The sequence below is a fragment of the Cinclus cinclus genome, chromosome 9, assembly GCF_963662255.1.
Source record: "Cinclus cinclus chromosome 9, bCinCin1.1, whole genome shotgun sequence".
Classification (NCBI taxonomy): domain Eukaryota; kingdom Metazoa; phylum Chordata; class Aves; order Passeriformes; family Cinclidae; genus Cinclus; species Cinclus cinclus.
Genome location: NC_085054.1, coordinates 2,208,545 through 2,236,170, shown reverse-complemented (window position 1 = coordinate 2,236,170; position 27,626 = coordinate 2,208,545). Strand labels below are relative to the sequence as shown.

At 40.3% G+C, this 27,626-nt stretch overlaps 2 protein-coding genes across 2 annotated transcripts in view; one reads left to right on the top strand and one right to left on the bottom strand.

The window, feature by feature from the left end:
* Positions 1–923: 923 nt before the first annotated feature.
* KCTD18 (potassium channel tetramerization domain containing 18) lies at positions 924–6,894 on the top strand. Its single transcript, XM_062498569.1, is given in 8 exon segments — positions 924–1,034; positions 1,286–1,447; positions 2,704–2,915; positions 3,810–4,003; positions 5,152–5,246; positions 5,559–5,665; positions 6,359–6,686; positions 6,689–6,894. Coding segments are annotated over 8 exon segments (1,398 nt in total). The 5' UTR covers positions 924–940.
* A 3,844-nt stretch (positions 6,895–10,738) lies between these two features.
* SPATS2L (spermatogenesis associated serine rich 2 like) overlaps positions 10,739–27,626 on the bottom strand; it is a 41,521-nt gene continuing 24,633 nt past the window's right edge. Inside the window, exons 7-11 of the mRNA XM_062498107.1 lie at positions 20,925–20,983; positions 17,388–17,497; positions 16,811–16,913; positions 13,809–14,026; positions 10,739–11,966 (exon numbers count right to left, since the gene is read on the bottom strand). Coding sequence (XP_062354091.1) covers positions 11,571–11,966; positions 13,809–14,026; positions 16,811–16,913; positions 17,388–17,497; positions 20,925–20,983 — 886 coding nt within the window. The 3' untranslated portion in view covers positions 10,739–11,570. The remainder of the gene's footprint in view (positions 11,967–13,808; positions 14,027–16,810; positions 16,914–17,387; positions 17,498–20,924; positions 20,984–27,626) is intronic.

Genomic DNA, 27,626 nt, shown 5'->3' with positions numbered 1-27,626 from the left:
AACCCACTCTGACTAAATGGTTAAAAATAAATTATCATCACGGTTTGCACCTTACGGAGAAGCCGACTGCAGGCGGGTCGGCCACACTTGGGAGAGCGCCTGAGGGAGCCCCCGCCAGCAGCGCCGGGGAGCAGCGGCAGCCGAGCCCCGGGGGCTCCTGCAGGAGGGCACGGCCCGGCCGGGGCACACGGGCTGTCCCCCGCTGTCCCCCCGCTCGGGGCACACGGGCTGTGCCCCGCTGTCCCCCCGCTCGGGGCACACGGGCTGTCCCCCGCTGTCCCCCCGCTCGGGGCACACGGGCTGTGCCCCGCTGTCCCCCCGCTCGGGGCACACGGGCTGTCCCCCGCTGTCCCCCCGCTCGGGGCACACGGGCTGTGCCCCGCTGTCCCCCCGCTCGGGGCACACGGGCTGTCCCCCGCTGTCCCCCCGCTCGGGGCACACGGGCTGTGCCCCGCTGTCCCCCCGCTCGGGGCACACGGGCTGTGCCCCGCTGTCCCCCCGCTCGGGGCACACGGGCTGTCCCCCGCTGTCCCCCCGCTCGGGGCACACGGGCTGTCCCCCGCTGTCCCCCCGCTCGGGGCACACGGGCTGTGCCCCGCTGTCCCCCCGCTCGGGGCACACGGGCTGTCCCCCGCTGTCCCCCCGCTCGGGGCACACGGGCTGTGCCCCGCTGTCCCCCCGCTCGGGGCACACGGGCTGTGCCCCGCTGTCCCCCCGCTCGGGGCACACGGGCTGTGCCCCGCTGTCCCCCCGCTGTCCCCCCCAGACCTCGCCGCCGCCATTTCGCGGAGCGGGGCGCTCTGCCCTCACCGCTCCTGGGCGGGCCAGCGGGAGGGGCGAGTGAGCGGCCCCGGAAGTTAAAGCGGCTCTAATTAAAGGTCAGAGGTTTTTAGAGAAGGCACGCTGTTATTGGCTCGAAAAGAGCTGCGTTTTTAGTGCTATGAACTATGCTCAGGATTTCGCAGGCTGTCCTTCCAGAGCTCTGGTCTCACATCCTGACCACGTAACGCTGCTTGCCCATTTTTCTCGAAAGAGTAAGCTTTGTGTTTCCTAGCCGAGTAAAACACCATAGCTTTTTACAGTAAAGGTGCAGAATATTAGGCTATTTGCATTATCGGGTCTCCAGAACTGTTTCCAAAGCAATATCCTGTCACAGACATGCAAGAGCTGTGCTATTGCTTAGGTCTTACATGTGATGTGTTCAGTCTGCAGCTTGCGTTAGTTTGACTCGTATTTGTATCAGGTTTAGGTTCCAATAACTCCTAATGAACCTCATCATTGGCAGATCCAATGGAAGAGGGCAAGGTCGAAGATGTCCGGGATATTCTACGGCTGAATGTGCGAGGCTGTTTGTACACAGCCAGACGTGAGGCTCTGTGCCGCTTCAAGGATTCCGCGCTGGCTTCCATGTTTAGTGGACGCTTTCCTCTCAAAGTGGATGAATCAGGTAAATATATTGAAGCTCTAAACATCACAGTCTTATCACAGAGCTCTCTGGCAAGTACATGCTTCTGTACATATTTATGCATTTTACAGCAGATCTCTTTTCCCAGTCTGCTGCGCATCAGTTGGCTCCTAATTCCAGGTTGTGAAACAATTCTGCAAGCATGACTTTATATGCACAGGTAGTTCATCAGACTTCCACAAGTCTACTCGTTCTTGCAAAAAGACACATTTGTACAGTGCCATGTCCCTGTCCAGACTGTGGCTTTAGAATGGACTTCTACAGTAAGAATACAAAAATAGATGAAATTGGAGTTCGCAGAGTATGTGGCATTTATCTTGGACCCTGTCTCTGAACCTCTGTAATCTCTAGAGGTGTCTCATTCCCTCTGTTCATTACATAAAGAGATTTGGGTCTAATCTTTGTTTCAGAATACCTCATTACCCAGTAAAAATTGTTTTTTTCACTACCATGGCTTGATATAAAAGTTTGAATAAAAAACTATTCATGGGCCAAATTTCATACTTATTTGTGACTTAGAAATCTTGCCAAAGTAGGTCCAGTTAAAAGAGACAATGGATGAAGAATAGTAATTCCTTGTTGCATATATTAGACTGTTTAAAGTACCCAAAATGTTTAACATAAGGACTTTGCATAACATAGCAGGACTTTGTTACCATCTTTCACAGCTGCAGTGAACATTCTCTTGTACATACCATATGGTTTGGTTGGTTTTCTTTGGTCCTTGAGCCCTTTAGGCAAAAGAGAGTAAAGGAAACAAATACAGTACAACTTAAGCAATATTTGGGAAAGGTTTGGCTAGAAGTGTACTGGTCCTGATGCTAATTTTAACTCTTTTAAATGGTCTAGAAGCAAAATTGAACAGGTCCCTGCAACAGTGAGCAAGGGTACACCTGCAGTTAGAATTAGAAATGTGTCTTGAATTAGATTTCAGCATTCTAAGCAGAGTGCAGGCCACACAGCTCAGGTTGTATGTTGCAATGGTTCTATGCAGATTAGTGATTTCACTGAAATTCCAAAGAAATGTTTACTGCACTAAGAATTTTATCTTCAAATAACTAATATTCCAGGGGAAAAAGAATACAATTTTAAAAGAGTAAAGACAGTATACTTACTCCTTCTAAGTAAAACCAGTACAGAAGTTTTATACAAAAGGCTGTACTTGATGATTTGGTAAAATGTGACAAGTTTGTCTTCACTTGCTGGAAACGGTGTTTTAAATAACTTTATATTTTCAGGAGCACGTCTAATTGATCGAGATGGAAACCTATTTAAATATCTTTTGGATTATCTTCACGGAGAAATTCGGATTCCTGGAGATGAACAAGTTCAAACTGCACTGCAGGAGGAAGCAGATTATTTTGGAATCCCTTAGCCATACAGTCTGTCTGATCATTTGGCCAATGAAATGGAGACATACTCTTCAAGGTCCAATATAGAGCTTAAAAAGGTCCTCAACATTTTTGATGCTGAGCTTTCTAACCTGTGCCATTCATTAGAACCAAACACTAAAGCTATAGAATGTCCAAGCTAGCACTTCTTAGTGACCACACTAAATGATGAGTAAATTCAGAGTTTTAGGTCAAGAAATCCTAGAGTTGATAATGCAGTCAGTATAGCTAAGGACTCCAGCTTTTACCATCATTGCAATACAGCAACAGTTTAAATGTGAGTGCTGTACATGCAAGTCTGCTGTAGAACTTGTGTAGTAAGAAGGACATTTAGTTTCCTATTTGGCTTCAAATTTTACTTGAAATTAGATTTGGTCCCTTCAAGTTGTTTGGGTTGGGGTTTCTTTTCCAGTTTTACAAATTATTCCTAAAACTTGTAAGACAAAATATACTCTCATGTTTCTTTAGAATGAGAAAGGAGAAAATATAATTAGTGTATTATTTTAAATCCCAAGGTTTTAGAGTATTGTAACTTAAAAGCTAATTCTAATTGACTGGTAGGAAATTAACTCATATTACCAGCTCTGGCTGTGTTATTCCTGACAGTCATCTATATTATCTTAGCAAGTTATTTTTCTCTGTATTTCACATTCTCCCTTACTCATTTCTTCTTGAAAAGTGTATAACAATTCCAGGCCTTTCAGTTTCTCTGCATGTTAAGGAGTTACCTTGCCTTTAACTATTTCTGTTGCCTTTCTGTGGACCTCTTAGTTTCACAACATTCTCTGGTAACACCAAATAAGAAATAACTGCAGATATTATTATGTAGAAAAACTACATCCTTGATTTACTTAAAAGAGGGACTGGTACAGTTAAGAAAACTTAAATATGAAAGCTTATTCAACTAAAAATACTCCATTCTTATTAATATTCTCTTTTTGTGCTTTTTCCAGGCTTTGTTGGATTTATGTGATTCTTACCATTTAGTTTGTACCAAGCCTACAGTTTGGGTCCTGCACTATCTCAACACTTCTGGAGCAAGCTGTGAAAGTAAAATTATTGGTGTGTATGCCACAAGAGCTGATGGGACTGATGCAATTAATAAGATGCTGGGAATGAAAATTCATAGTAAAAGCATGTACAAAAGGTAAGGTGACTGTCAAACATGAAAGCACTCTGAGTGACAATAAATATATATTATAATTATTTCTGAATATTATCATATTTAGCATAATGCAGCATTATTGTGCTATAAATCTGTGGAAGGAATCTTTCCAGCTCCCAAGGCAGCTGGATAACAGAATGTCCACATTAAACAAATAAACAAGATAAAAAACTAAGCCTGGAGGTTAAGAATTGGAGAGAATACACACAAGGTGGTTAGCATGCAGTTCCTGTAAATTCTTACTTTGTTTGACTTACTATTTTTAAAATGTCTCAACAATTAAAAATTATTGTCTAATATTTACACTAAATACAGTGAATAAATCCCCATACAGAAAGACCTCCAGAAATATTTGCAAAGTTGGTTGTGATTCATGCAATTCTTTTGTGCAGTCTTCTAAGACAGCTGGATACTGAGAACCAATGATGAAAGAAAATGGTTTTAGTTCTTTAAAGAATGGGTACAGCTGTATTACACCATTAATGAATTTACATGGCAGTAATTGGAAATTATTGGTAGACCTGTCCTTACCACTGGAAGTAGTTGGTTTTTGTCTTTCTCACAGTGCAGTGTCAGAAGTGTACTTCACTGTGCATCTTTTGATTAAGAGAGAGCTCTTAATACTTCATCATATCTATAATTAGGAGGCATGTATAAGTTTATATTTTAAAATTATATTTAATTTATATATATATATATATATATATATATATATATATATATATATATATATATATATATATATATATATATATATATATAAATTTAGGCTGGGAACATTAATATTTATTCCAAGAGTATTTGGCAACATATCAGGTATAGGTTCTTCTACTGTGATAGAAGATTCTGGAAAAATAGGTTTTACATAATTAATTCTGTAATTATTCTTCTGTGAACATCTATTCTTTTACGAATATCCATTTTTAGCAAGAGACTTTCACTGGATGAATAGAACCTCTTGTTTAAATGAAAACAAAATCAGAGTAACATACTCCTTTCTGCTTTATACAACATTTACTGCTAAGTCCTTATAGTTAGGATATAGTAAAAAGAATGATACATTTCACCAATGGTACATTTTTAAGGACTAACTAATCACCTAACTGTTACCTTTAAAACAATATTTCTAGAGAAGCTGGAAATAACATCCAATACATCTGGAGCTACTATGCAGTAGCTGAGCTGAAAAAGATGATGGATGCTTTTGTTACCTGGGAAGGGAGAGGTAATCATTTTTTATTTTCGTATTACTACTTTTTAACATAAAAATACAAAAAATATTTGCCAACTCAGTATATAATAAAAACTCTTCATAAACTTTCATAACATTGTAAAATAGTAGTGACTGTTTAGGGAGAAAAAAATGTTTTATGGGATGTTCCAGAGAGGGGACAGGAGTTGCTGACATGAAGGAAGCAGCATGCTGGCTGCCAGCAAAGCTCATATCAGCAGGTGGAGAGCTGAAATTCTGCATAATGAAATACATGCATGGCCGTGTTCTCTCAGCTCATCAGTACAATGCTGCTGTGAAATGCAGGTGTCAGCTACTGGAGAGTGCCTCAGGAGCTGACTGAATGTTGGACTCTGGAAGAACGCCCTCTGAGAGGCAGTTTGCATCATGTGCCTCCAGTTTATAAAAGGTATGCTGATTTGCATAGGTGGTGTAAAATTAATTAACAAATACAGTGGTGTCTTTTTCCCCCCCTCTATAATTTCAGATTCCTCAAGTATCTATGCATGTTGAGATTTCTCTGGTTTTTTAATTTACATTTTTATAAGACGTCACAGCTGGCTAGAAACAATTTTTTTTAGGCTGCTGAGAAATCTCAGCAGTGTGGCAAGGAGTAACATGAAGAACTAGAGATCAGGATTAGTTAAATGGACTGCTAAACCAGAAATTTGAGTGAAAACTTTAAAAGGTTAACTGATTTTTACATCTGTGAGATGTCTTCTTTTTAGAAGGAATTTCTAGAACTTCCTCTCTGCAGTTTTATGGCAGTATTTTTGATTACACCTCAATTCTCAACACATTACCTAAAAGCAGGCTTTTGCAGGTGCCACTTTTTGCAGTCACTTGAGCCAGCCTGCAGCCACTTCACTACTACAATTTTTGACAAGTCATCTTATAGAGGCAGAAAAGATTGATGGTTCTATTCACAGAAAGGCAACCCTGATTGTAGTGATGACCTGTTGGGAACCCTAATTGATGCTTGTTACAATATCACTGAAAGCTATTTGTGAAAGGCTGTTGCAGATGGTCTGTTTTGTAATAATGTTATAAAAATAACAATTTACATGTATAGTTCATTTTTAAAATTCAAGTTCTTTGTTTTACAGACGATTGACTACACTGAAGTGGAAGGTTATTTACCATGTCAGGTGGGTCCCCAGCCAGTTAGGTTCTCAGATCCCTCAACAAGTACCCACATAAAAGTCAAGAATTCATCTTCATTAAAGGTACCTGCTTGCAATGCTTCACATTCTGCAGCAATTCTTAAACGAAGCCATAGTCAAAGTGTGATGCTGCACAAAGAGGCTTCTGAAACCACATCCACAACATGCACATCAGTGCCCAGCAAGTCCCAGGCTCCCAGTGGAAGGCAGAGTGCTGGCAGTGGGACACTGAGCCAAATGCCATCCCAAGGCACAGGGAGTAAGAAGCCTGTGCAGTGGAGCTGAAAAGGACTCTGCTTTTTCTCGTGACACCATCTCCACCACCTTCTTCTGCATCCAGTGAAACAAGTGAACAGGACAGTGTTGATGTTGAAATGCCTACTACTTCTGCAGTACTGAACAAGAAAGAACCAGCTGTATTAGCAGGAAGTATTGCACTTAAGAATGATAGTGGATGGATAGTGTTTGACTTAGTCTGATATACTGGACAGCTCTGCATTATAGAGATCATTATCTCATGTGATCCTTTATTCAAAGATGAGGTAGAACATTGTGATGAAAAAGATAATGAAAAGCACAGGAAGAAATTGTTTTAAGTGAGCACTGAAGTGTGTTTTCTGCTTTATTTCTAGGTATTTTTTGAGATGTTGGGAAGAAGAAAAATGGATTTAAAAAATTGCTTGAGCACATGCAATTTAACTTTCCAATAACTTTCCATTTGTATTTCTGTTGGGCTGTACCATAAAGTGAGTACTTGCACAGCATAAAAGAAAACTTCTTTATCATCTTTAACTACAATTGAATCTCAATTTGTACCTTTAAAGGGAGGGAAGGGAATAGATTAAAATAAGTAGCTCTTATTAGATACAAGTTCTCCACAAGTGTACAACCTACAAGTGCTGCAGAGATACCAGAAGTTGAATGCTCTTACTGGCACTTCTGGTGAGGGTAAATCACCATTTCTGCTCCTATTAGCAATGCAAGGGCTCACCTGTGCTTGTACACTGAGAGAAAAGAAGTGTGGGGTGTGAGAAGCAAGGCTGCTGTCTCTGGAGGGAACACACATCTACAGACACACACAGCACCGCGGTGCCATCTGCCACTGGGGCCGGGCTGGTGCAGCTGTGGCAGTTTGTGCCACACTCTGGGGATGGCTTTTCTGGGGCTGCACGGTCTCGGTTGCACCTGGCTTTCTGTGTCCTTCTGCAGGTCCTTTCAGATCAGGAGGGAAGAACTTGTGTGCAGCAGAGCACAGAAGTTGAAGTGCCGTGGTTTGAAGAAGTCTCCCTCCTTCCCCCCGTGCAGGCTCGAGCAGACATTCTTGTAGCAGGGCAAATGTTGAGCAATGACACTGAAACAAAGAGCTGCTGTATGTTTGTTTCTATCAGCAGACGAAAGGCAAGTTTGGATCCTTGATTTTCAAGAGCCCTTTTAGTTGTTGAAATCGGTGAACAAAACCCAGCTTTGTTTTGTACCCTTGCTTAGAGTAGGGGGCTGTTTTTTTTTTTTTTTTCTGTTTTTATGACTACTTTTGCTTCTCCAGCACAGTAAATACAGCTGTCTCTGAACACTGAGAACATTGCCAAAAAACAAGTTCTTAAAATTCCTGACACTATTGAGAATTACAGAAGGGCTCTTTAAATGTTTTATTTGCTAGCTCATTTAAAGCCATCGCATTTTCAGGCTTTTCTCCCAATCATAAGGACTTGAAACATAATTTGCACAAGTAAAAAAAAAAAAACAAACAAATTTTCATGTATTAACATGTTTTTAACAAGACATTTTGCCATGAACAGTAGTCACTGTAAAAGGTGTAGAGCACTGTAAATTTTTGCTATTGGTGTGTATATGGAAAACCATCTGGCCTTTAGAGTATTTAAGCTAGTGTTTTTTCTTTAAAAATAAACCTGAAGATCAATAATCCCAAGGCTCTTCATATCTCAACAAAAAAAGTTACACTGAACAAAAGACAAAGCAGAAATTACGGAAAGGTAACACAATGTACTCTAGGATTCTCTGAATATGCAATTCATTGAGACTAAGTTTGCGACATTTGTTTTTCACAATAATCTGACTGAAAAGCAGTTTTTAATAGATGGATAGCATTAACCTTCATGGTGTCTGGAACTAGATGCACTGTCAAGTGGTGTGACAATGATTTACTTTGAATCTTTGTGAAATTATAAATCATTATAATCATGTTAAAAAAAAAGAAACAAAAAACCCAATATATTTAGCAAGTTATTCCAATTCCAGAATCACTGTGTTTTCTTTAAAGGAGATATTTTCAAGCATATTAAGTGTTGGGGGTTTTATCTTTTCTTTTTTCCCAAATATGGTTAACTAATATAAGTTTTCCAAAGACCTTGACTGGATTAAGTTACCTTCACTTTTTAGTTTTCCAGCTGTTTATGTGGATCTTTGTTTTGCTGGGTTCTGCCTTTACTCTGCATTTAATCTTACACAAAAGCACAGCCTGTTTTAAAATACTGCCCCTTTAAGATGTGTTTCCAGTTCTGGAAGAGCACAAAGTGCAGTGGGAATTCCATGTTTGTGTTTGAGTGAGGCCAAACAGCTAAATTTACTTTCCTAATTGAGGGGACTTTTAGACTGGCCTAGAAGGGAAGCCTTGCCCTGCCATGAAATCTCTCACTGCCCATCTACCAGTCCCTTAAAAGGAGAACTGCAGGTAGTTGTCTCTGCAATGAGAAGACAGAGTTCTGCTGAAAATGGGCCCAAGAGCATTTGGCTACTTGTAATTCTCATGAACAGTAAAACACTCCTAGAAACTGGCAGATATGATTCCAAGCATACAGGCAGACATGAAATGGAAGATGAAGATTCTGACACAGTTTCAGAGCACAGCCACATCATGTGGTTAAAATGTGCATTGGAATAACCTTCCCAAACCAGTACAGATACTGGACAAAAACTTGGTGTACTAAACTGCAGCATTCCCACAAGCAGCCTTCTCCTCAGCCTAACCAAACCCATGCACAGCTTTTTAACAAAGATGTCCTTGCATCAGCAGAGAAAAGAGAAATGCTGTCTCTCACCTGTTAGTCCTGGGTCTGTCACATACTGAGCCTCCAGTACATCAAAGCTTGGCTGGTAATTTAGAGCACAAGGTAGTCCTGTTGTGCTAAGTAATGACTTAATTTACAGATTTCATTTATTTATCTGCAGAAGGTCACTTGTCAGAAACTGACTCATGGAATAAAGTAACTTTCAATAATGCAATGATCACGTGTAGAAGCTGTAAGGAAGGAATAAATGTCATTACAGGTAAGTTTAATTTTCCTTTTTTTTAGGAAGGATTACAAGAAGAGACATATTTCACAACTTACGTATGGATACTATAAGAAATTACTGTGTAATATCTGCATGTAATTTTTACTTAAATCTCTTTAAGAGTGAGGTTACAGTGAAACTGTAATACAGCAGATAAATTTTGAAAAGCTGATGGATATCTGATGGATATGTACAACAGATTCTGGAATTTCAGCTCCATCTACTTCAAAACATTCAGTTTAGAAGTGTGATAGATAATTAACTAGGATAATAGCAGTGCTTGTAATGCTAAGAAAGCCAGTGTCTACCTACACATTTGTTTTTCTTTCACCACTCTTCCAGATGACAGTGAGTTACTCGTCCTTTAAAATCAGGTTTTACCAATATTCACATGTGGGACACTGCATAAGTACGTAAAGAAAAATAAAAATTTGGGAATGCACCTCGCTTATTCCTTGGAGATTATTTTTCAAGGGCCCCACAGGAACAGTAATCCAGTCAGTACTAAGGAAGTGTGCAGTCAACAAACAACTCGGGCAGAGGAAATTGGTAGAAAGCAATAGTGAAAAATCACCTAGGTGTAAACTTTTAAAACTGCTCAAGCATCCTTCTGCTCTTACTGACCTCACACCTTCCTGATTCTGACACTTAGGCCAACAGGTCACTTGACACCAGCTCTGGATTCTGACACCTTACTATGTTAAACAGTAACTTACTGTGAAATGTGTTCAGCATGGAGGTGGCTCTCATGGCAAGGTTGTTTTGTGTGCTGTGGCATTAGAATCAAGCTAGAAGCAAAAGCCTAATCCAGTCCAAACTCAGCTGAAAGCCTCCCACTGATACCAGTTCCACTACACAAATACAATTTGAGTAAGAGTACAAGGTTAGGCACTGCAAAGTAGCAAACACCAGAGTATTTTAGAAAGAAGATTTTAATTATTTGGAAGAAACAGGTTTTCTGAAATACAGACTCAGAACATAAAGACTAGGTAATTTATTAGTCATAGCTCTTGTTATGGACAGATGGTTCCTACAGCAAAAATATAGAAAAATAATTTGAATTCAAGTCTAGAAGAGCTGCAACTTTTCATATGCAAAAAATAAATCCAACTAGTCATAGAAAAGTGGCTGATAAGGATGGAGAACAGGGCTGTGCATCTCAATAGCCATTACTATATACATTCCAAACTTAAATGAGCATATTTCCTCAGCCTCATAAAAATAGTCTGTCCATGAAAAATACCAATATGTAATACATTTAATACAATTTATACTTGAATTTAAAGATCTCAGATTATGGAATAATAAGCTAAAATCAAACAAATTGCTTTTTCAACTCTTCTCATCTAGAACAATACTCTCTGTGTATACAGTGTGCATGCATGTACGTGTATACACGCACAGAAAGAAAGAGGTGTATAGAGATTTGCTGAAAAATTCTACAAGATTATTTGATTTCATTGCAGACCACAGCATACAAACTTCCTGGGATCCTTCTAACACAGGCTGTTCTATGAAATAACAATGTTGACTGGTAAAACCACATATCTACAACAGGTTTTTTGCTATTATGAATTTAATTATCAATTTATCTTTCCAACCTAGATTTCATTTTTCTAAGAAGTAAATGCTGCTTTGGTAAGATTCCGTACAGTCATGACAAAATAAATGTGAACATATTGGGGAAAGACTTGAAAGTATGATTTAATTTTGGTAATTAGTAAGTAATAAAGATACCAACAAGTTTGAGCAGCAAAAGATTTAAAAGACTACGTTCTGACTTACTTTCTTCACCAACAAGCTTTTCAAGCAATAAACTAAAATGAAGAGATTGAATTTCTCTGCCTGCCATCACTGTGACATTTTAAGCAACCAAAGTCACAGCTGGCACTGAAAGAACAGTGGCATCAGCAGAGACCTCCATCCTTGCAGGACATAAATTGCATTGTGACACCCTGCCAACGCTGCTTTGGAAAGGCCTGTGCTCTGCCGTGTCTGGCGTGTGATGCTTCCGTCGGGACTTCTCCGAATGCGCCGGATTCTCTGTGGTCCTTGCAGTTGTAGACTGCTCTTGATTTTTCATAGCTCCTTTATTTTTAGATCGAAAGCTGTTATGTTGCTGTCTTCTGTGCTCAGACCTGGAACCACTCTTTGTATTTTGATCTGCCTCATTACTGGCACCTTGTGACTTGTGAGATCCATTGAGCCGCGCATTTTGGTGCTGTGGGTTGAATCTTCGTCTCTGGCTAGAAGGCCCATTCTACCCAGAAAGAAATTGGATAACTGTTAGGTTGTCTGAATCCTTCCAACAGGCCAAGAAACACAGCAGTCAAAATTAACAGTGTTACTATTAGGAGGGAATAGGAGAGGGAGAACACTAAAAGGTCTTGATTCTTGATTGTTACCAGTCTCTTTATAATAACTCTAACCAGAACTGTGAGTACCATATTACATCTGAGTAGCCCGGAGACACAGATGGCAAGTTCATCACTGATGCCAAATTAAAGTCTGCCATGATTCAAGAGAATACAGAAAAGGAGATGAAATTCTAGACATCTCAACAGCAGTTGTTGAGGAAAGGGATCTGCAGGTTCTGGTCAATAGTAGTTAAATGTGAGTCAGCAGTGCCCTGGCAGCCAGGAAAGCCAAACGTGTCCTGGAGGGCATCAGGCTCAGGACTGCCAGCTGGACAAGGGAGGGGATTGTCTCGCTCTGCTCTGCACTGGGGCAGCCTCACCTCGAGTGCTGGGGGCAGCTTTGGGTGCCACAATATAAGAAAAACATTAAACCATGAGAGAGTGTCCAAAGGAGGGCCATGGAGATGGTGAAGGACCTTGAGGAGAATCTGTGTGAGGAATGGCTGAGGGCACTTGGTCTGTTCAGTGTGGAGGAGACTGAAGGAGACCCCACTGCAGTCACAGCATCCTTGTGAGGGGAACAGGAGGGGCAGGCACTGATCTCTGCTCTGTGGTGACCAGGGACAGCACCAGAGGGAATGGCCTGAAGCTGGGGCAGGGGAGGTTTAGGTTGGATGTTAGAGAAAGGTTCTTCACCCAGAGGGTGGCTGAGCACTGGAACAGGCTCCCCAGGGAAGTGGTCACAGCACCAAGCCTGACAGAGCTCAGGAAGTGTTTGGACAATGCTCTCAGGCACAGGGTGAGATTTTTTTGGGGGGTCTTGTGCAGGGCCAGGAGTGGAAATCAGGGTACTCTATGATTCTCTGAGCAGTTAAGAAGTACTGAAGAATTTAATACTGACTGATTTTTTCCAAAATCATGAATGCTGCTATCCTAGTAAAGCCTTGTGCAGGACTGGAGGAAGAACAGACTGTCACATGTAAATGACAGTCAAGTGAAGAATCCTCATTGTGGAAGATAAGTCCATTTGCTCAGAGGATGTGTTGATTCTTAGTGGGAAGTGGCTGAATTACTTTGATTTGCATGCCTGAGAGGACAGGTGATTCCATACATGCACTGACATTATGCACCGTCTTACATTTCCCATCAGGCATTTACTAGAGCCTAAAATCCCTACTGGGACAAAAGCCAGACCAACTTTAGTGGCAGCTTTACCCAAGAACAATAGTACAGGGACATTCTAAGGTGCTATTGCAACAAAATGTAATTAATATATATATAATATACATATAATATAATGCTATTAATATAGTACAATACTATAACCTGTATTATAGAACTTCTGAAATAGTAAGCTTTTAAACATGGCAGGGTTCTACTTTCAAAGTGTATCTAATAATTGTGCTTCAACAGCACATCAGCTGGCCATTTATCAGGACTAAATGTTTCTCCACCATAACATTTAGCTATAGTGGAGAGGTTTTTTTCACTCTGTTACTGCTACTAGACACTTCTAAACAGACAGCTTCCTTTACTAATATGGTTTTTCTAGTATTTCTACTTTGTATGTTCACACTGGCTTGAACATGAATCTGGAAGATATATGCTTACTATCTTCAAAAATTACTAATGAAATATAGGCCATGAACCACTTTTTGATTTTGTATTAACAACTTTCAACGCTACATATTTTTCTGCAAGTTTTGAAGTAATTTAGTTTAGTTCATGACTGATTGACACATTACCTGCTTATTTGTGGGGACTCCTTGAGAAGAAGATTCTGTAGGATTGGAAGGATAACTTTGTACTTTACTGCTGGCTGTTTTATTATCAGAGTTCTTGGCATTACTAGAGGACTTTCGATTGTGCATATTTTGCTTGCTAGTTGTTGCATGCGAGGTCATTGAAGACAGCACTAAACTACACGGTGTTCTGGAGGAATAGTTGTTCTTTGGGTGAGAAACTGTAAAAAAAATAAGGGATTATGTGTTAACAGTTAAATGATCAACATCTAAACAGAAGACCATATTCCTACCCTGCTTATAGTTAATTTTGGAAGCAGTGCTTCAGTCTCACTTTAAAAAATGAAGTAATCTAACTATTGAAGCAACTTGGTTGGAGTCAGGCCATAGTGTTCTACACCTGTAAGTCTGCCTCACTGCAAAGCACTTCTGGACATAAAAGAACCAGTGTGGTGGCACTGCACTAAAATTGGAAAGAGCTTTTGGTATCTAAGAGAACTTGTTCCTATCTAAAGGAAATGGGTAAAAAAGGTTCTTCTGTATCATGGGTATCTATAAAAACTGGAACTGAATGCAGTGCACTAATCCACTTCATGAAGATCAGAGCAGTTTGCACCACCAGGAACCACTACTGCCCATCTCCATATATTCCTACTCTCTACTTCTCAGTAATTTTGAGATTGCCTAATTTACTAAGCACTGATGCATTTGGATATGAAATGCATCCAAAGAAACCTTGATTCCTCTCTGGATTTTTTCAAGCTGCCTTTTGCAAAATGGCCCCAAGCAGTCTTGAAGAAGATTCTGAGGCTAATGAAGTTCTTGATCTTAATTTGCTGTCCTGATTTTTCTGATTATAGAACTTTTCTATTTCCTTCTGATACAGATGACAAATTTGAGGCTCACTCCAGAGAGACACCTGTTGTTTTTATCTAAGAGGTACTTCTATTTCTTCACTTCTAGTACAGAGAAGAAGATGAGGAATCATTTTAGTAACTAAGCATCATCTGTTTTCTGAGGATCTTATTCACTTAGACCAAAAATCAGCTACTTCTCCCACTAGGTGTCCTCTTCAGAAAAACAATGCAATGATCTGCACAATGAACTGAATTTTGTCTTCTGAGTTCAGTGAAGCCTACCATACCTGAATTCTGTTAATTCTCTCTCATCTAAAACAGACTGCTGCACGTGGAAGCCCATATAAAAACCCAGATGCTTGTCATAAAGATGTGTTTTTAACAAAAAAGATGTACAGCGAAAGGATGTTCTGGGTGTTCTGATATATGTCAATCCAATTATTTTTGTTTCTTCCTGTCCTTCCTTTTGACTATATGCTGTCTATGATCTTCTCATGCTAGAACATTCCTTCCTTTGCACAAATTGTGGGTTTGGTTATTGCTTTTGTTAAAGCCCTTAAGAGTGGCTGCTCTTAGCTAACAGGCCTTTGTATAAATCTCTTGTTTGAGGGGTATTTGCAGCTCCTAGCAGGGTATGGGCCTCATTGAGAGGTGATGCTAAGAGAAACAAACATCTTTTGCACTGAAGAGCTCTTGTCAAAGACACCAATCATCACAAGTTGCTCACCTAAGGTCACTGAGGGTAGGTATGAGCAAAATTCTTCAGACAGTCAGTGCACTATCAGTCATTTCTAGGATGACACTGCTCCCCTGCTAATAGCTGCTCTTTTGACTTCACTGACCTGATTTAAACAGGCCTGCATCAAACTATGCCTACGTAATGCTTTACTGAAATGAGGTATAAATAATTAACTTGAAGAATTAACTGCAGCTGGAAGTTATTTCGGAAAGTAGTTCAGTGAGTTTTAAAAAAATACTCTATGGTTATATCAATAGCAGCTGTGGTATTATTAGTCAAGATAATCTTTATAGAATTTCCAACCTCTAATGCTTCAGGGTATTAGAGAGAGTCTATGAGGTGACTGCAAACAATTAGATGCACTACTGGGAAGCTTATGTCTTCCTCTGAAACATCCTGGGTTGGTTTCATTGAAAGACAGGATATGGGATTAGATGGATCTTCAAAGTGTTCTCCAAAAGCAGTTCTTATGGTCTAATGAGTTAAACTGCTTATGCCTTCAAGCAGTCAGTTCTTTAGCTGTGTAGTCAGAAGCTTGTATTGGCAGACTGTGTAGTACTTTCTCCATTTTGTCTTTTTAGGAACTACTTGAAAACATTTATTATTTTCCTTCCACCAAGATGCACTTGTTCAGGTTTCTCCTGAATGGAATAACACAGGACAGGGTAACAAACATACCGGGCAAACCCTTATATAATTTACTTTGTTTTAGGGGGCAAAAAAGCATGATAGAGATGAGAGATAGACTCCTATTTTGCAACAGGGACGTGATACTTGAAGCAAAAAATGTGAACCTGAATTTCCAAGCAGAAGGGCAGATTATTTAGAAACAGGCTGAGGGGAGACGTTATGGCTCTCTACAAGTACCTAACAGAAGGCTGTAGCAAGGTGGGATCAGTCTCTTCTAACCTGAGTGATTCTATGATTTGGGACTCTAGATGGCTCCTGAAAAACCCAGTGAATACTGTTACAAAGCTGGGGAGTTCTTAGCAGGAGAGATCTGAATTGGTCTCATTACATTATGCTCACACACAGAAGCTTCCCATTTACTATTTATTTATAAATTACTGAATTTGTGTATTCCCTAGAGTTGGGATCCTGTTTAGATTGAAAACTCCAACTGATCTGAATAATACCTGGAAATCTCTGACAAAGATGGTACTGTGCACCTGCAGATGGAGTGTGCAGCCCAGGCACAGTGAGTCTAACATATTGCAAATTGTAAAGTTGTAACCTATTGAAAATTGTAAAGTTGTCTCGTGTGTGTCCAGCAGTCCTGCTCCATCCAGAGACACCACTCACACTGGGCTTGCTGCACACTCACACACTGGCAGCACACGTGCTGTCAGCTCTGCTGAACAGGTATGACTGCTCTGAGAAACTCAGTGAGAGGGATCACCAGCACTTACTTTCTCCACATTGCTGAATCTGGGTCTTGAGCTGCTCTGTATCACAGGAAAATCGGGCAGACCTGCCCAGCTCTTCATCATATTTCCGTTCACTCACAAAGTGCTGCAAAAACAGACATGTTAACAGTGATTTACAGTCTGAGCAAAAGACTCTATGGGTGGTCAAAGAATCAGTTCATACTTAGTTCACTTTAAGGCTCCACGAATTCTTGACACTGCCCTGTTCACAAGATCTCTGTGCAGAACCAAGTATTCTCCCATCTTTACAAAATTATGTCTCACAGTCCAGTGATGGGTAGATCACTCCCACACTTGGGAAGAGGGTCATTTCAGCAGAGAGTGTATGTCTGATCACTGAACCTGAAGCTATCAGCTTTACTTGCTGAATCTTCTCTGATAGCATCTGTACACTGCTCAGAGGTGCTACAATGCCTTAAGAAGCTACACTTCCCCTATGGAAAGCTATTTACCCCTCGGCCCATAGCAGGAATGACCAGCCTGGGCATGTTAATGTGACAACTCTTCCTTGGCATTTCTACAAATGGCTAAAATACCCAAGCAGAAGTGAATGCCTGACCTTAATTTCAGCCCTGAGTTCAGAGAGTTGTGCTTCAGCCATCTGACTGGCTAGGTCTGCCAGTCTCTTCAGCTCCTCTGCTTTCTTCTGACGAGCAGTCAGGATTTCCACTGCCAAATACCAATAGTCAGTCATTAATGCTAGGAAGGTAAATTGCTCTGTAATTACAGAGCAATTAATCTTTGGGCATTAACATGGTACATCCCATGTGAGACAAACACATAGACCACTGACTTCAACTGGACTTCCAATACAGTATTTCCACAGATTAAGTTGATCACCATATTTCACTGAACTGCCTGATTTTGAAAAGGATCTGAAAATGGGATAGCTGTCAGAAAATCAAAGTTAAACCAATCCTCCAACATTCAGACAAACAGGGGCAAAGACATGCTGTTTTGAGTTTTCCAGTGCTTTATTTTGAAGCACAAAAACAGGGAGCCTTACAGAGACATGGAAAGAAGCAATACATTGAGTCACCAGGCTGTTTCTGAAGACATGCTGTATTTGATTTATACAGGGGAACTTCACTTCCTCTGAAAAAAACCTGTTCATATCCAGCTTATATTATTGCAATTTTGTGATTTTGAATTTTTTTTCACATATGGAATACACACATTTGCCATTTCAAACCAGCATTGAAGGCCAACAGTCTTTATGAAAAAAATACTAAATATTCATTACTGCCTGTCTTGTATATCCTATGCAAGGAAGGGGTGAGTAATTATATTCTTACAGGGAAAGATTACTCATAAACCACGAAGCAATGGTCTACTTGTACACAAGATAATGTGACATTACAATTTTGGTGGAAATATATGCAAACTATGACCTAAATGGTGACTCAGTGTAAAAGCAACAACCGATTAACTGGCTGATGGCATCAGTACTTATGGCACAGAGGAAACAACATCTAAATGTAAAGCAGTAACAATCATAGTCCTTTGTCTTGAACTTACATGTACAGTCAGTGGGAGTGGTTCTTAATGTAAACTATCCTAAGGACACAGACTCCACCACAGCCATAGAGCTTTTGGCTTCTTTGCCTTCTTTTTGCCACAGATTTCCACAGCACACTTGACAAGTCATGTAACCAGCCTACACTTTTAATGCTATTTTTAAAGGTGAGAAATAATGATATTTCACAGTTTGTTTCCTGACCCATTATCATATATTTAATCAGGTAACACTTTCTTTTGAAAGTATTGTAGAGTCAATAAATAGTTTGGGCTGGAAGGGACCTTTAAAGGTCTCTAGTCCAACCCTCTGCCATGAGCAGGGACATCTTCAATAGATGGGGCTGCTCAGAGCCTGACCTTGAATGCTTCTGGTGATGAGCATCTCCCCTCCTCTGGAAAACCTGTTCCAGTGTTTCAGTACAACGTTGAGTACTCGTATTTGAGTACAGCATGGTCCAGCAGGCACAGGGAGACACAGCTGCACCTGTACAGCTTTGTGGGAGCAAACAAACTGTGCCACTGCAGAGGAGTGTGTCACACACAGCAGGGAGAGGGTGGCTGCAGTTCCTTTAGCCCTGCTGGTAAATCCGTGCCTACATTATTACCTATGCTAAGAACAGCTGCTCTCTCCCCAGCTGATCTTTTCTATTTCATTTTTTGTAGAATATGGTCTACAGGAGTGAGAGAATTTTATCACATTAAATGAACAGTTTACCAGGTGCTTACCTTGTCCAATAGTTCTGCTTTACTGCTTTTTCTAGGTAATGCTAATATTGTTCCTCCCCAAGATCACTTTGCTTAAGTGACTGCCCAGACCATATCATCTCATCTTGGCATTTATTTCCATGAGATGCCAGCCAAATACTCATGTTTTAAAAAAACACTGAAATTATTGTATTTGGAATTTTTCCTAGTGTTTTTCTTTCTTTCCTTAGTGACAGTAAGAATAAGATCACCCACTGTAAAATAGTCCTTGAGTGCAGCAGAGACATGAAAATAAACAGTATTCTAAATCTTGGTTAGCATGTTACAGTCCTGGAACAACTTTCTGTCTAAGCTTTTGAAGGTGCTTTACAGCCTAGAGCAGCCTTGGAGAGAAAGCAGAAAGCACAGTGCAGGAGCCAGGTACTGGGCCATCCAGTGGCATGCATGGAGCTGGCAGGAAAACAGGGAGACAGAACATGCCATGTGCAAATGCAGCACTTTGCATGCTGGTAGGTAGCAATTAGGTTTACTTTCTACAAAAATTCCTATAACTGGCTAAGATTAATGAAGGGGCCCTATGATACCATCAGCCGTGGACAGTGGATTTCCAAAATGTGGTTTTGTTTGTGCAGTTAGGGCTTAAACCTATGTCTGCTGATCAGTGGGAATTCTGCTGTTGTTTTTCCTGGGAATGAGTGCATGCTCTGTAGCTGACTATGGCTACCTGGTATCTGCAGGTAAACAAAACCTGCTGATACATCTCCCTCCACAAGTCCTTCCCAGAATAACACAAAGCTTCAAATTCACATCTCTTTCACATTATTCCTAGAAAATTAGCAAATAAAATTCAAAATACAAACTTTGAAAATCTTTGCTGTTGTAACTTTGTGCCTTCTGGTTTCTACACACATAGAACTGCAAGAGACTTGGACAGCAACAGAGAATTTAGAGCATTTTTTTCAACAGAAATTCCATTGGTATACTTTTGTAAACTTAAGTGAGTTCTAAACGCAGATGAAGCATTCAACAATGTTAAATATATTTGTGATCCTTCTTGGAAGGACCTTAAATTCACAAATCAATAAAAGGATTGTATACATTCATAGCAAGGACATTTTCATCTGCCAGGAAAAGTATCATTCTAACAATGCTTTGGTTACTCTTCAATTTCTTGCTTAGCATTCTCTACTGAAACATGTCCCACTGTATTTCCTGGGGGTAATTACAAACACTGGATCTTGGATGGAGTGTAAGACAGAGACTGTGGTATCCTAATACAAGGCTCATCTTGCTTTTTCCCACCCCAAAACAGAATATATACACATGAAAATGCAAAAAACAGAGACAACATGAAAGCCTGGAATCAGATCAACTCCCACAGATTATTAAGAAAACAGACAGAAAACATCTGTTTTTGATTGTTCTAATTCATAAGCTTGATCATTATCCCTTAAAGCTACGCAAGGCAACACAATAACCTACTCCCCTACTCCCCAGTTCCAGTATTCTAGCTTATGCAGGTAATATAAGCCAACAGAGACTGATAAATGGAAACAAAGTGATTGAATAACCATAGACATGAGGGGGGGAGGGGGAAAGAGTGGTCTAAAAGCTCTGATAGGTAAGCAGAAGGAGTAATTTAAATCTAATTCCATATCACCTTTTGGTTTACCTTAATTTCATAATACTGAAATTTTGATGCACAATCCTCATAGAAACTACCCTGGCACATCAAAGCCTTATCTGACTATACATACAGAGTGAAAGATGATGGAAAGCTGCAAACCAAATTTATGGACAGTGTAATTTTCTGCTAAACAAAACAACTGTTTCAACAGTATTCCAAAATTTCTCTGTGCATTTTTTTACTTACTGGCTTCTTCTTTAACTTTATCAATTTCTGCCATTAATGACACTTCTTTGTCTACGATGCTACAAAAGGAAAAAAAGAAAGAAAAAAAAAGTGATTTAATTCATACTAGAACTTCATGAAAATCAAAAACTCTTAACTACACAAAGACTTCAGACATTAATAATGGGCACTTTTGAAATGACTAAGACTTAAAAAAATGAAGCTGAAGAAATACCTAGGCAAGCCAGCTACAAAAAATTAGTGATAATGAGTGTGTGCTGCTTTACACAAACATCTCACTGCCTTCCCACGTATCTGTAGAGATGTGGAAATCAGCCTGATTCAGCACAGCAATTCTCAAATGACTAAACACTCATTTCCTAATCATGCCAGATACACCATTGCTGCTACCCAGATTAATACATCTTAGGTCTTGGGACAAAACTAAGAATGAAACAAAATTAAAGATGCGTGGAATGAGTTCCTTTTCTTCCTCAGTGATACTTTTGCAAAATCTGTCAGGGTAAATAAGAAAATGGTTTGTGATGTAAATAAGCATTTAAGTATCTCCATAACAGAAGTCAACTTCCTTGCCCCTATTGCAATCAGGACTGGGAAAGAGTTGTTCCACTTTTACTTGGCCTTCCTAAAGGAATTGTGTGCCTCTCTTACAAATGCCTGGTGTGAAATCCCTGACAGTGCTTATAAACTGTCCAAATGCAAGTAATCAGGTGGGTCTGCTGAGAGGAGACAGGACATGTGGTAAATTGGTCACATCATGAACACAATGACATTGTCCAGTGGAGTTAACACCTCTGCAGAATGCTCTCCAAGGGACAGTGCTCTGGTATGCCATCCTGTTCTCCCCTCACTAGATTATTCCAAAGGTTAAATTCGTATTTAATAAACACCACCAGTGTTAATGTTTGTGTTTGCATACGTGAGTAAAGTCAAGCAGCTGGGGGGAAAATTGCCAAAAGTAGGTCAAATACCAGGAGTACATCTAGGCATGCACTCAAGGGAAGAGTGGAGCTCTCAACCCTGTAAATAAAATCAACCTTAAACATTTGCTTTTGTACCCAGTGAAGACACTGAGTTACATGTGAACAGGCTTCTACTGAAGGAAGACATTACAGAAAATTTAAAACCAAAACATTTGTCTAGAACATCTTTAGCAAGAAAGGGAAGATCCTCCAGAGATCAGTGGGCAGTAAAAGACAGAAGACTTACAGAGGAAAGTATTGACAGGTCCTTATGTGGGGAACACATACACTGCCTCCCAGTAGCCAACAAGAGGGACAGAAGCAGGTTTGCTGATGGCAAAGGTTTCAGCAAGACAACACAACTGCAGTGTAACAGATTTTTTTGTTCCATACATAGGAACAAGACTAAAATTACTGTTTCAGCCTGCAGATCAGTTTAGTGTGACCTACACACCAGAGGAAATAAAACAGCAGGGTTTTTTATGGTAGAGAAAATCAGTTAAGAGGCAGGCTCTGACAATGGCAGGACACGCTTACTCCAGTTGGCACTCAGTATTCTCCAGGCATAAGCATTAAGCTTGAATGCCAAATAAGCAGGTGATGATTCCATGTTGCTAATCTAAACAGTCATAGCTTCTCAGAATTAATCTAATTTCAATTAGCTTTTTAACTACATGGTATAATAAAGTTCCTTGACTTTCACAAGAGGTGGCTGAAAGGAGTCCTGTAAGTTCTTACCTATTTCTATCCTCCACAAAGAGAATCTAGTTATCCTTACTACTTTCTCTTAAATTAAAAAAAAAAACCTGCAGATTTTTGCTTTTTCCATCTCTGTTATCAAAGTACCTCTCTAGTGCACTACACTATGTTTATGTTATATAAATACAAACTTTTGTCTGGAAAACATATTCAAGCAACAAGGTCACAACAGCAGAACTCATCAGAGGAGTGTTTTAGTGCAGGTCATTCCAGGATTGCCCTCTCTGCACTCTAACAACAGATCCTTACTAAACTTGTGGCACCTAACGCCAAATAAAAACACTTTTAATACTAGAATGAAAACAAGGCCATAGCAGTCCTGTACTTATCATATTTTATAGTCAAATCTTATCTGTTACTAGACAGTTTTCCTGTGCTAATGTTTCATTTTGGTCTGTGATGAACATTTCAGGGAAGCGTTTGGATGTCAAGGCAGTAGAGGACCGATGAATTTAAAGAACAACCACCTGAGTACTTCCTTTCTAGCTATAAACTAACAATGGAAAAAGAATAATGCAAGAAAGAAACTGTTTGGTGCCTTTGTCCATGTAAGAAACCAAGTTTCTTTAACAGCCAGAGCTTGAAAAGATTTTCCTTCCCTGAAGACAATGCAGCTGTACTAATTTACATCAGCAGAGGACATGCACTCTCTTTCTCTTGGCTAAAGGAAAGGAACATAGTAATTTTCACCTGGAAGCATACAACCACATTTCTCAGCTTGGAAACCATAAACTGCCGTATGTCATATATGGGAAAAGTTAATGTTTCTTTAGAAATGTCCTAAGCCCACCAGCACCAGAAAATGCATAACAGAGCAACACCACTTCCAACAAGGATTTATCAAAGCTACCAATAAATGAAAACAACTGGAAAAAAACAACCCTGGCCTGGGGAAAAAAAAGACAAATGACAAGTTCAAAGAGAAATCTTAATGCTAACATATAGAAGGAGAAAGGACAGGAACAGTGTGGAAAAAGCAATGGATGAAATCTTGTCTCTTGTTCCTGCTAGTATCCCATTGTTTCCACACAAAGGTCCGACAAACTGAACAGCTCCTTAACTTAGGATTTCAACGATTTTTAATGTATTTTCTGGAAAAATGCCCTACTCAGCCTTAATACAGTGACTGTGATTAGACCACAGCAAAAGTGTTACTGAGAACTGCTCGAAGCTCAGAACAGCAAAACCTCCCAGGAAAGCATTTTCTTTTAATGCTCCTTAGTGTCCATTTGGCACTAAAATGTTGGATCAAGCTGGTACATTCCAGTGCACAGCCTGCAGCCATTGGTGTGCTCTGGAGAACTGGATACTGAGTGCTGCAGAACTTTCTGCACACTCAGGCATGACCAGATTTGAGCTCTAGCAGAGCAAGGAACAGAATGCATTTCAGATCTAAAGACATCGGAGGGAAAACTCAAGACAGATCTGAATCAAGTGAGCCTTACCTCTATGACTGATGATATACAAAAAAACAGAGTAACATTACTATATCTTTCTTTTCTGTCTCCCCTCACCACACCTGTCTCCTGAAAGAACTGATTCTTCCTTTTCTTACCCCTCATGTTTTCAGGATCACAACTGGGGCACCAAACTTGAGCTGTCAGCACCATATCACTGTTCACCACAGGTGAGTATGTGCAGTTTGGAGCACAGGATTTAGCACTGTTCGAGCTTAATATTCAGGTGTAATTTTGAAGTGGGGCTCAGGAAGGAGACAATTTGTTGAGGGGACATGGCAAAGCAGAGGCTTAACACAGAGGGCATGCCAATGAGACACAGCCAGTGCTCATGCTGTAGAGATATGAGATGCAGCAGCAGAGACAGCAGCTCTCTAGCAATCATTCTGCTGAAGTGGTTTTGAAGACAAAAACCTAAGTGCCTTATTCCTGGTCCTACAGAGGCTGGCAGCATTCACACTAGTGTACAATGGAAAAAAGAACTGCAAATGCCAAACTACAATGAGCTGCTGGCACAGCAGTGGTAGGGGCAAATTATGCTGACAGCTGCCTCATTTCACAGTTTCATACTCAGAACAAATTCTGAATTTGTTCTGACATTAGTGGAAACAAATCAATCTTCCTCTAGTTTACAACATGAAATCTAGTATTTGCACAGTGCTAAAGAAACTATATTTTCAGTCAGCTGCAATACCTCTAAATCCCACTAAAATGATTGAAGTTATTAGTGTTTCTTGAGAAAAGCTGCTTCAGATTGCCAGGCTGGCTGATTTATAGCTTTACTGATGAGAATCACAAGGTTTCCTTCCAGATGACCAGAATCTTCTCTTTCCTTCTGCCTCTTCTAGGCATTATGACAAACCTATTGTGCCTGAAGAGATGGGGAAATAAAAAGACCAAGCTGACATGGAGGCAGGCATGCTGACACAGCTCACAAAGGTAAGTCCCAGCTGCATGGCACAGAGGTTACTGTTAAGCATAATTCACATGGGTTCTTTCATAACCCTGTTAAACCCCTCAAAATGCTAACTTTCTCTCTGGGGTGTTTAGTAAGCTTTACTCTCCCCCTGACCCAGCTTTGTGTACAGTTTAAGAATTACTTTTGTTCTGGACACTGAGGAACACAGTGCCAGCTGTGGCCTCCTGAATAACTGCAGCAGGGCTCCTCATCCAGAAGGGGGAAGAACTGTTTTTTTCCTGGGCATCCTCTGGGGGCTGGTTCAGCTGGAGAGCTGCTGAACACTGATGCACAATTTGTACCTTTTCTTCATGAGAAAGGGAGTTAAAGTAGTGAGACACTGTTGGAGTCTGACAGTTTAGGCATCAACAAAAATAGAACACACTCCAGTGATGTTGCTGTGTCTACACTTTGGAACAGACCCCAGTAGCTCCTTGAAGCTGTACTGATTGACAAGATGCTGACAAGCCCAAACAAGTTTGAGGGATGTTAGTACTGTTACTGTCTCTGCTGCATATGAGCTGAGCTTACATGCAAATTCATGAGATGGTCCTCATAAGCTCTGCATTGGTCTTTAAGTATTATGCTTTTCTTTCTTGCACATATTTCCTTTCTAGCATGAAGGGAAAATCCTTCACCCACAGGCAGTGTGAAGACAACTGATAAGAATCTATAATTCAATTGTGTATTTCACAAAAGAATCCTGCACGCCAATCCAGAAACTAAAACTGTCCCTGTCAAAACTTTTGGCACAAGGAGCTAGAACGATGTGATGAGAATGTAAATATAAAGCTCAATCACCTGTACTAGGTGATTACAAGTGTTACAGGATTACTGACTAGCCATGCTATTTTGTAATTGGAGAAATGATAGTTCAAGTTCTCTTTATAGTAATAGGAAAAATATATATATATTGTAGAAAATACCCTGTAGAAAAGATGGTACCTGACATACTTTGCAATGTTCAGTAAATTATATTCTTCTGGTATTAGTTCAGTATTATTTAAATGTTCATAATGCTTGCAGGTTATTTCATCACCAGATTAGCATATGCACAATGTTTACACAGCAAACCAGATTATGTGAATTTTCATCCTGATCACTAGTACCGTTTGACAATACGAAGATAAACAAAATACAGCATAAATCAGTTTCACTGAAATCCTTCCTCTGCAGAGCACAATCTAGTAGAACTGAAAATGCCCAAAGGCTTTTAGTTATTCAAGTTCATTTTATGTAATTTATCTACCATCACTAACATTGCTCTCTTTAGCAGCCAGCCAGAACAGTGTGATCTGGTAAATGCACCGTAATTAAAGGTCTATTTGCAATTTTCTTTTAAGCTCTCTTTACAAACAATTAGAAATTTACTGCCTCATCACAAAAACCTCTTTAAGCGAAAAACTGTTATGGAAAGCCTTTTCCTGAAAGAACATTTCCAAATTTTAGTTTTTTAGAAATGAAGGCATTGTCTCACAAGTTGTCAGTTTTCACAATGGTTAGTATGAGGTGCACCATGTCTTGTTAGCATCCCACACATTTCTACACAAACTTGTAAAGTACTTCTTTCCTGTTTGAGTTTCAGTTCTGACCTGATTCCTGAGGTATCAATACCTAACTGGTTTTATATATTTCAGCCTAAACACACTCTAGCAAGGAGAAGACAGTTGTTGAGCTCCTGCTACAGAAAAGAGGTAACTTTCCCAAAAGCATATTGCAAAGTGGCCTCAAAGAAAGGCCTGGCTTTTTGGAGGAATGTCAGTTGTAATTTTCAAGATAATTATTCTCTTTTTGTGTTTAGTAAGCTAGATTTCTCACTAGTCTGACAACAGTGAGATGAGAAAGGAGATATTCACTTTCCATCCACAATGATGTGCACAAAATCAAGAGTCTACCTGCATGGCCTCAAAACCTGTGTACTCAGTGTTTTACTGAAGATTACAAACACACCTATGAACGACTGGGAGGGAAGAGGGGAGACGCAGCACCACAAAACACAAACAACAGCTAAGAAATGTAATCCACCTTTGAATGTCACCTCTTTAATACAGCTTCACAAACTTGTTAAAAAAATACTGTCATGAAGTAAGTAAAAGACAAAGGGGTCAGAAGGGGGACATGTATCTCATTGATACCTGACTCCCCCAGCTGCATGAGCTCTGTCTGCTCTCTCCACTCATGCACAACAAGGGTGATCCCAGCCTGCTGGAGGTCGTGAGAAGAGGGCCAGCACGAGCTCCTCTCCAGGCAGGTGTGCAGCCTATGGCCAGAGCTGTTGGATCAGGTTCTCCCAGACTGCCCAGGCAGCAGGGCCAGGGCCCAGAGGCTTGGTCAAAGCACTCATCTTTGAAGGTACCTGAAAACCCAGTGGGGCCAAGGAAACCTGGGTGAAAGGAGATTATTTTTATCTTCCCTGTGCCGACAAGGTTAAGGATTGGATCGTGACTGAGGGCAAACATCACAACAAATTGCAAGAGGATTTGAAAACCCAGACTTTATAAGCATAGGGACTACCAAAGGTCAGCTGTCAGACAGACAGAAACCTCACAAGAACTGCCTGGAAACT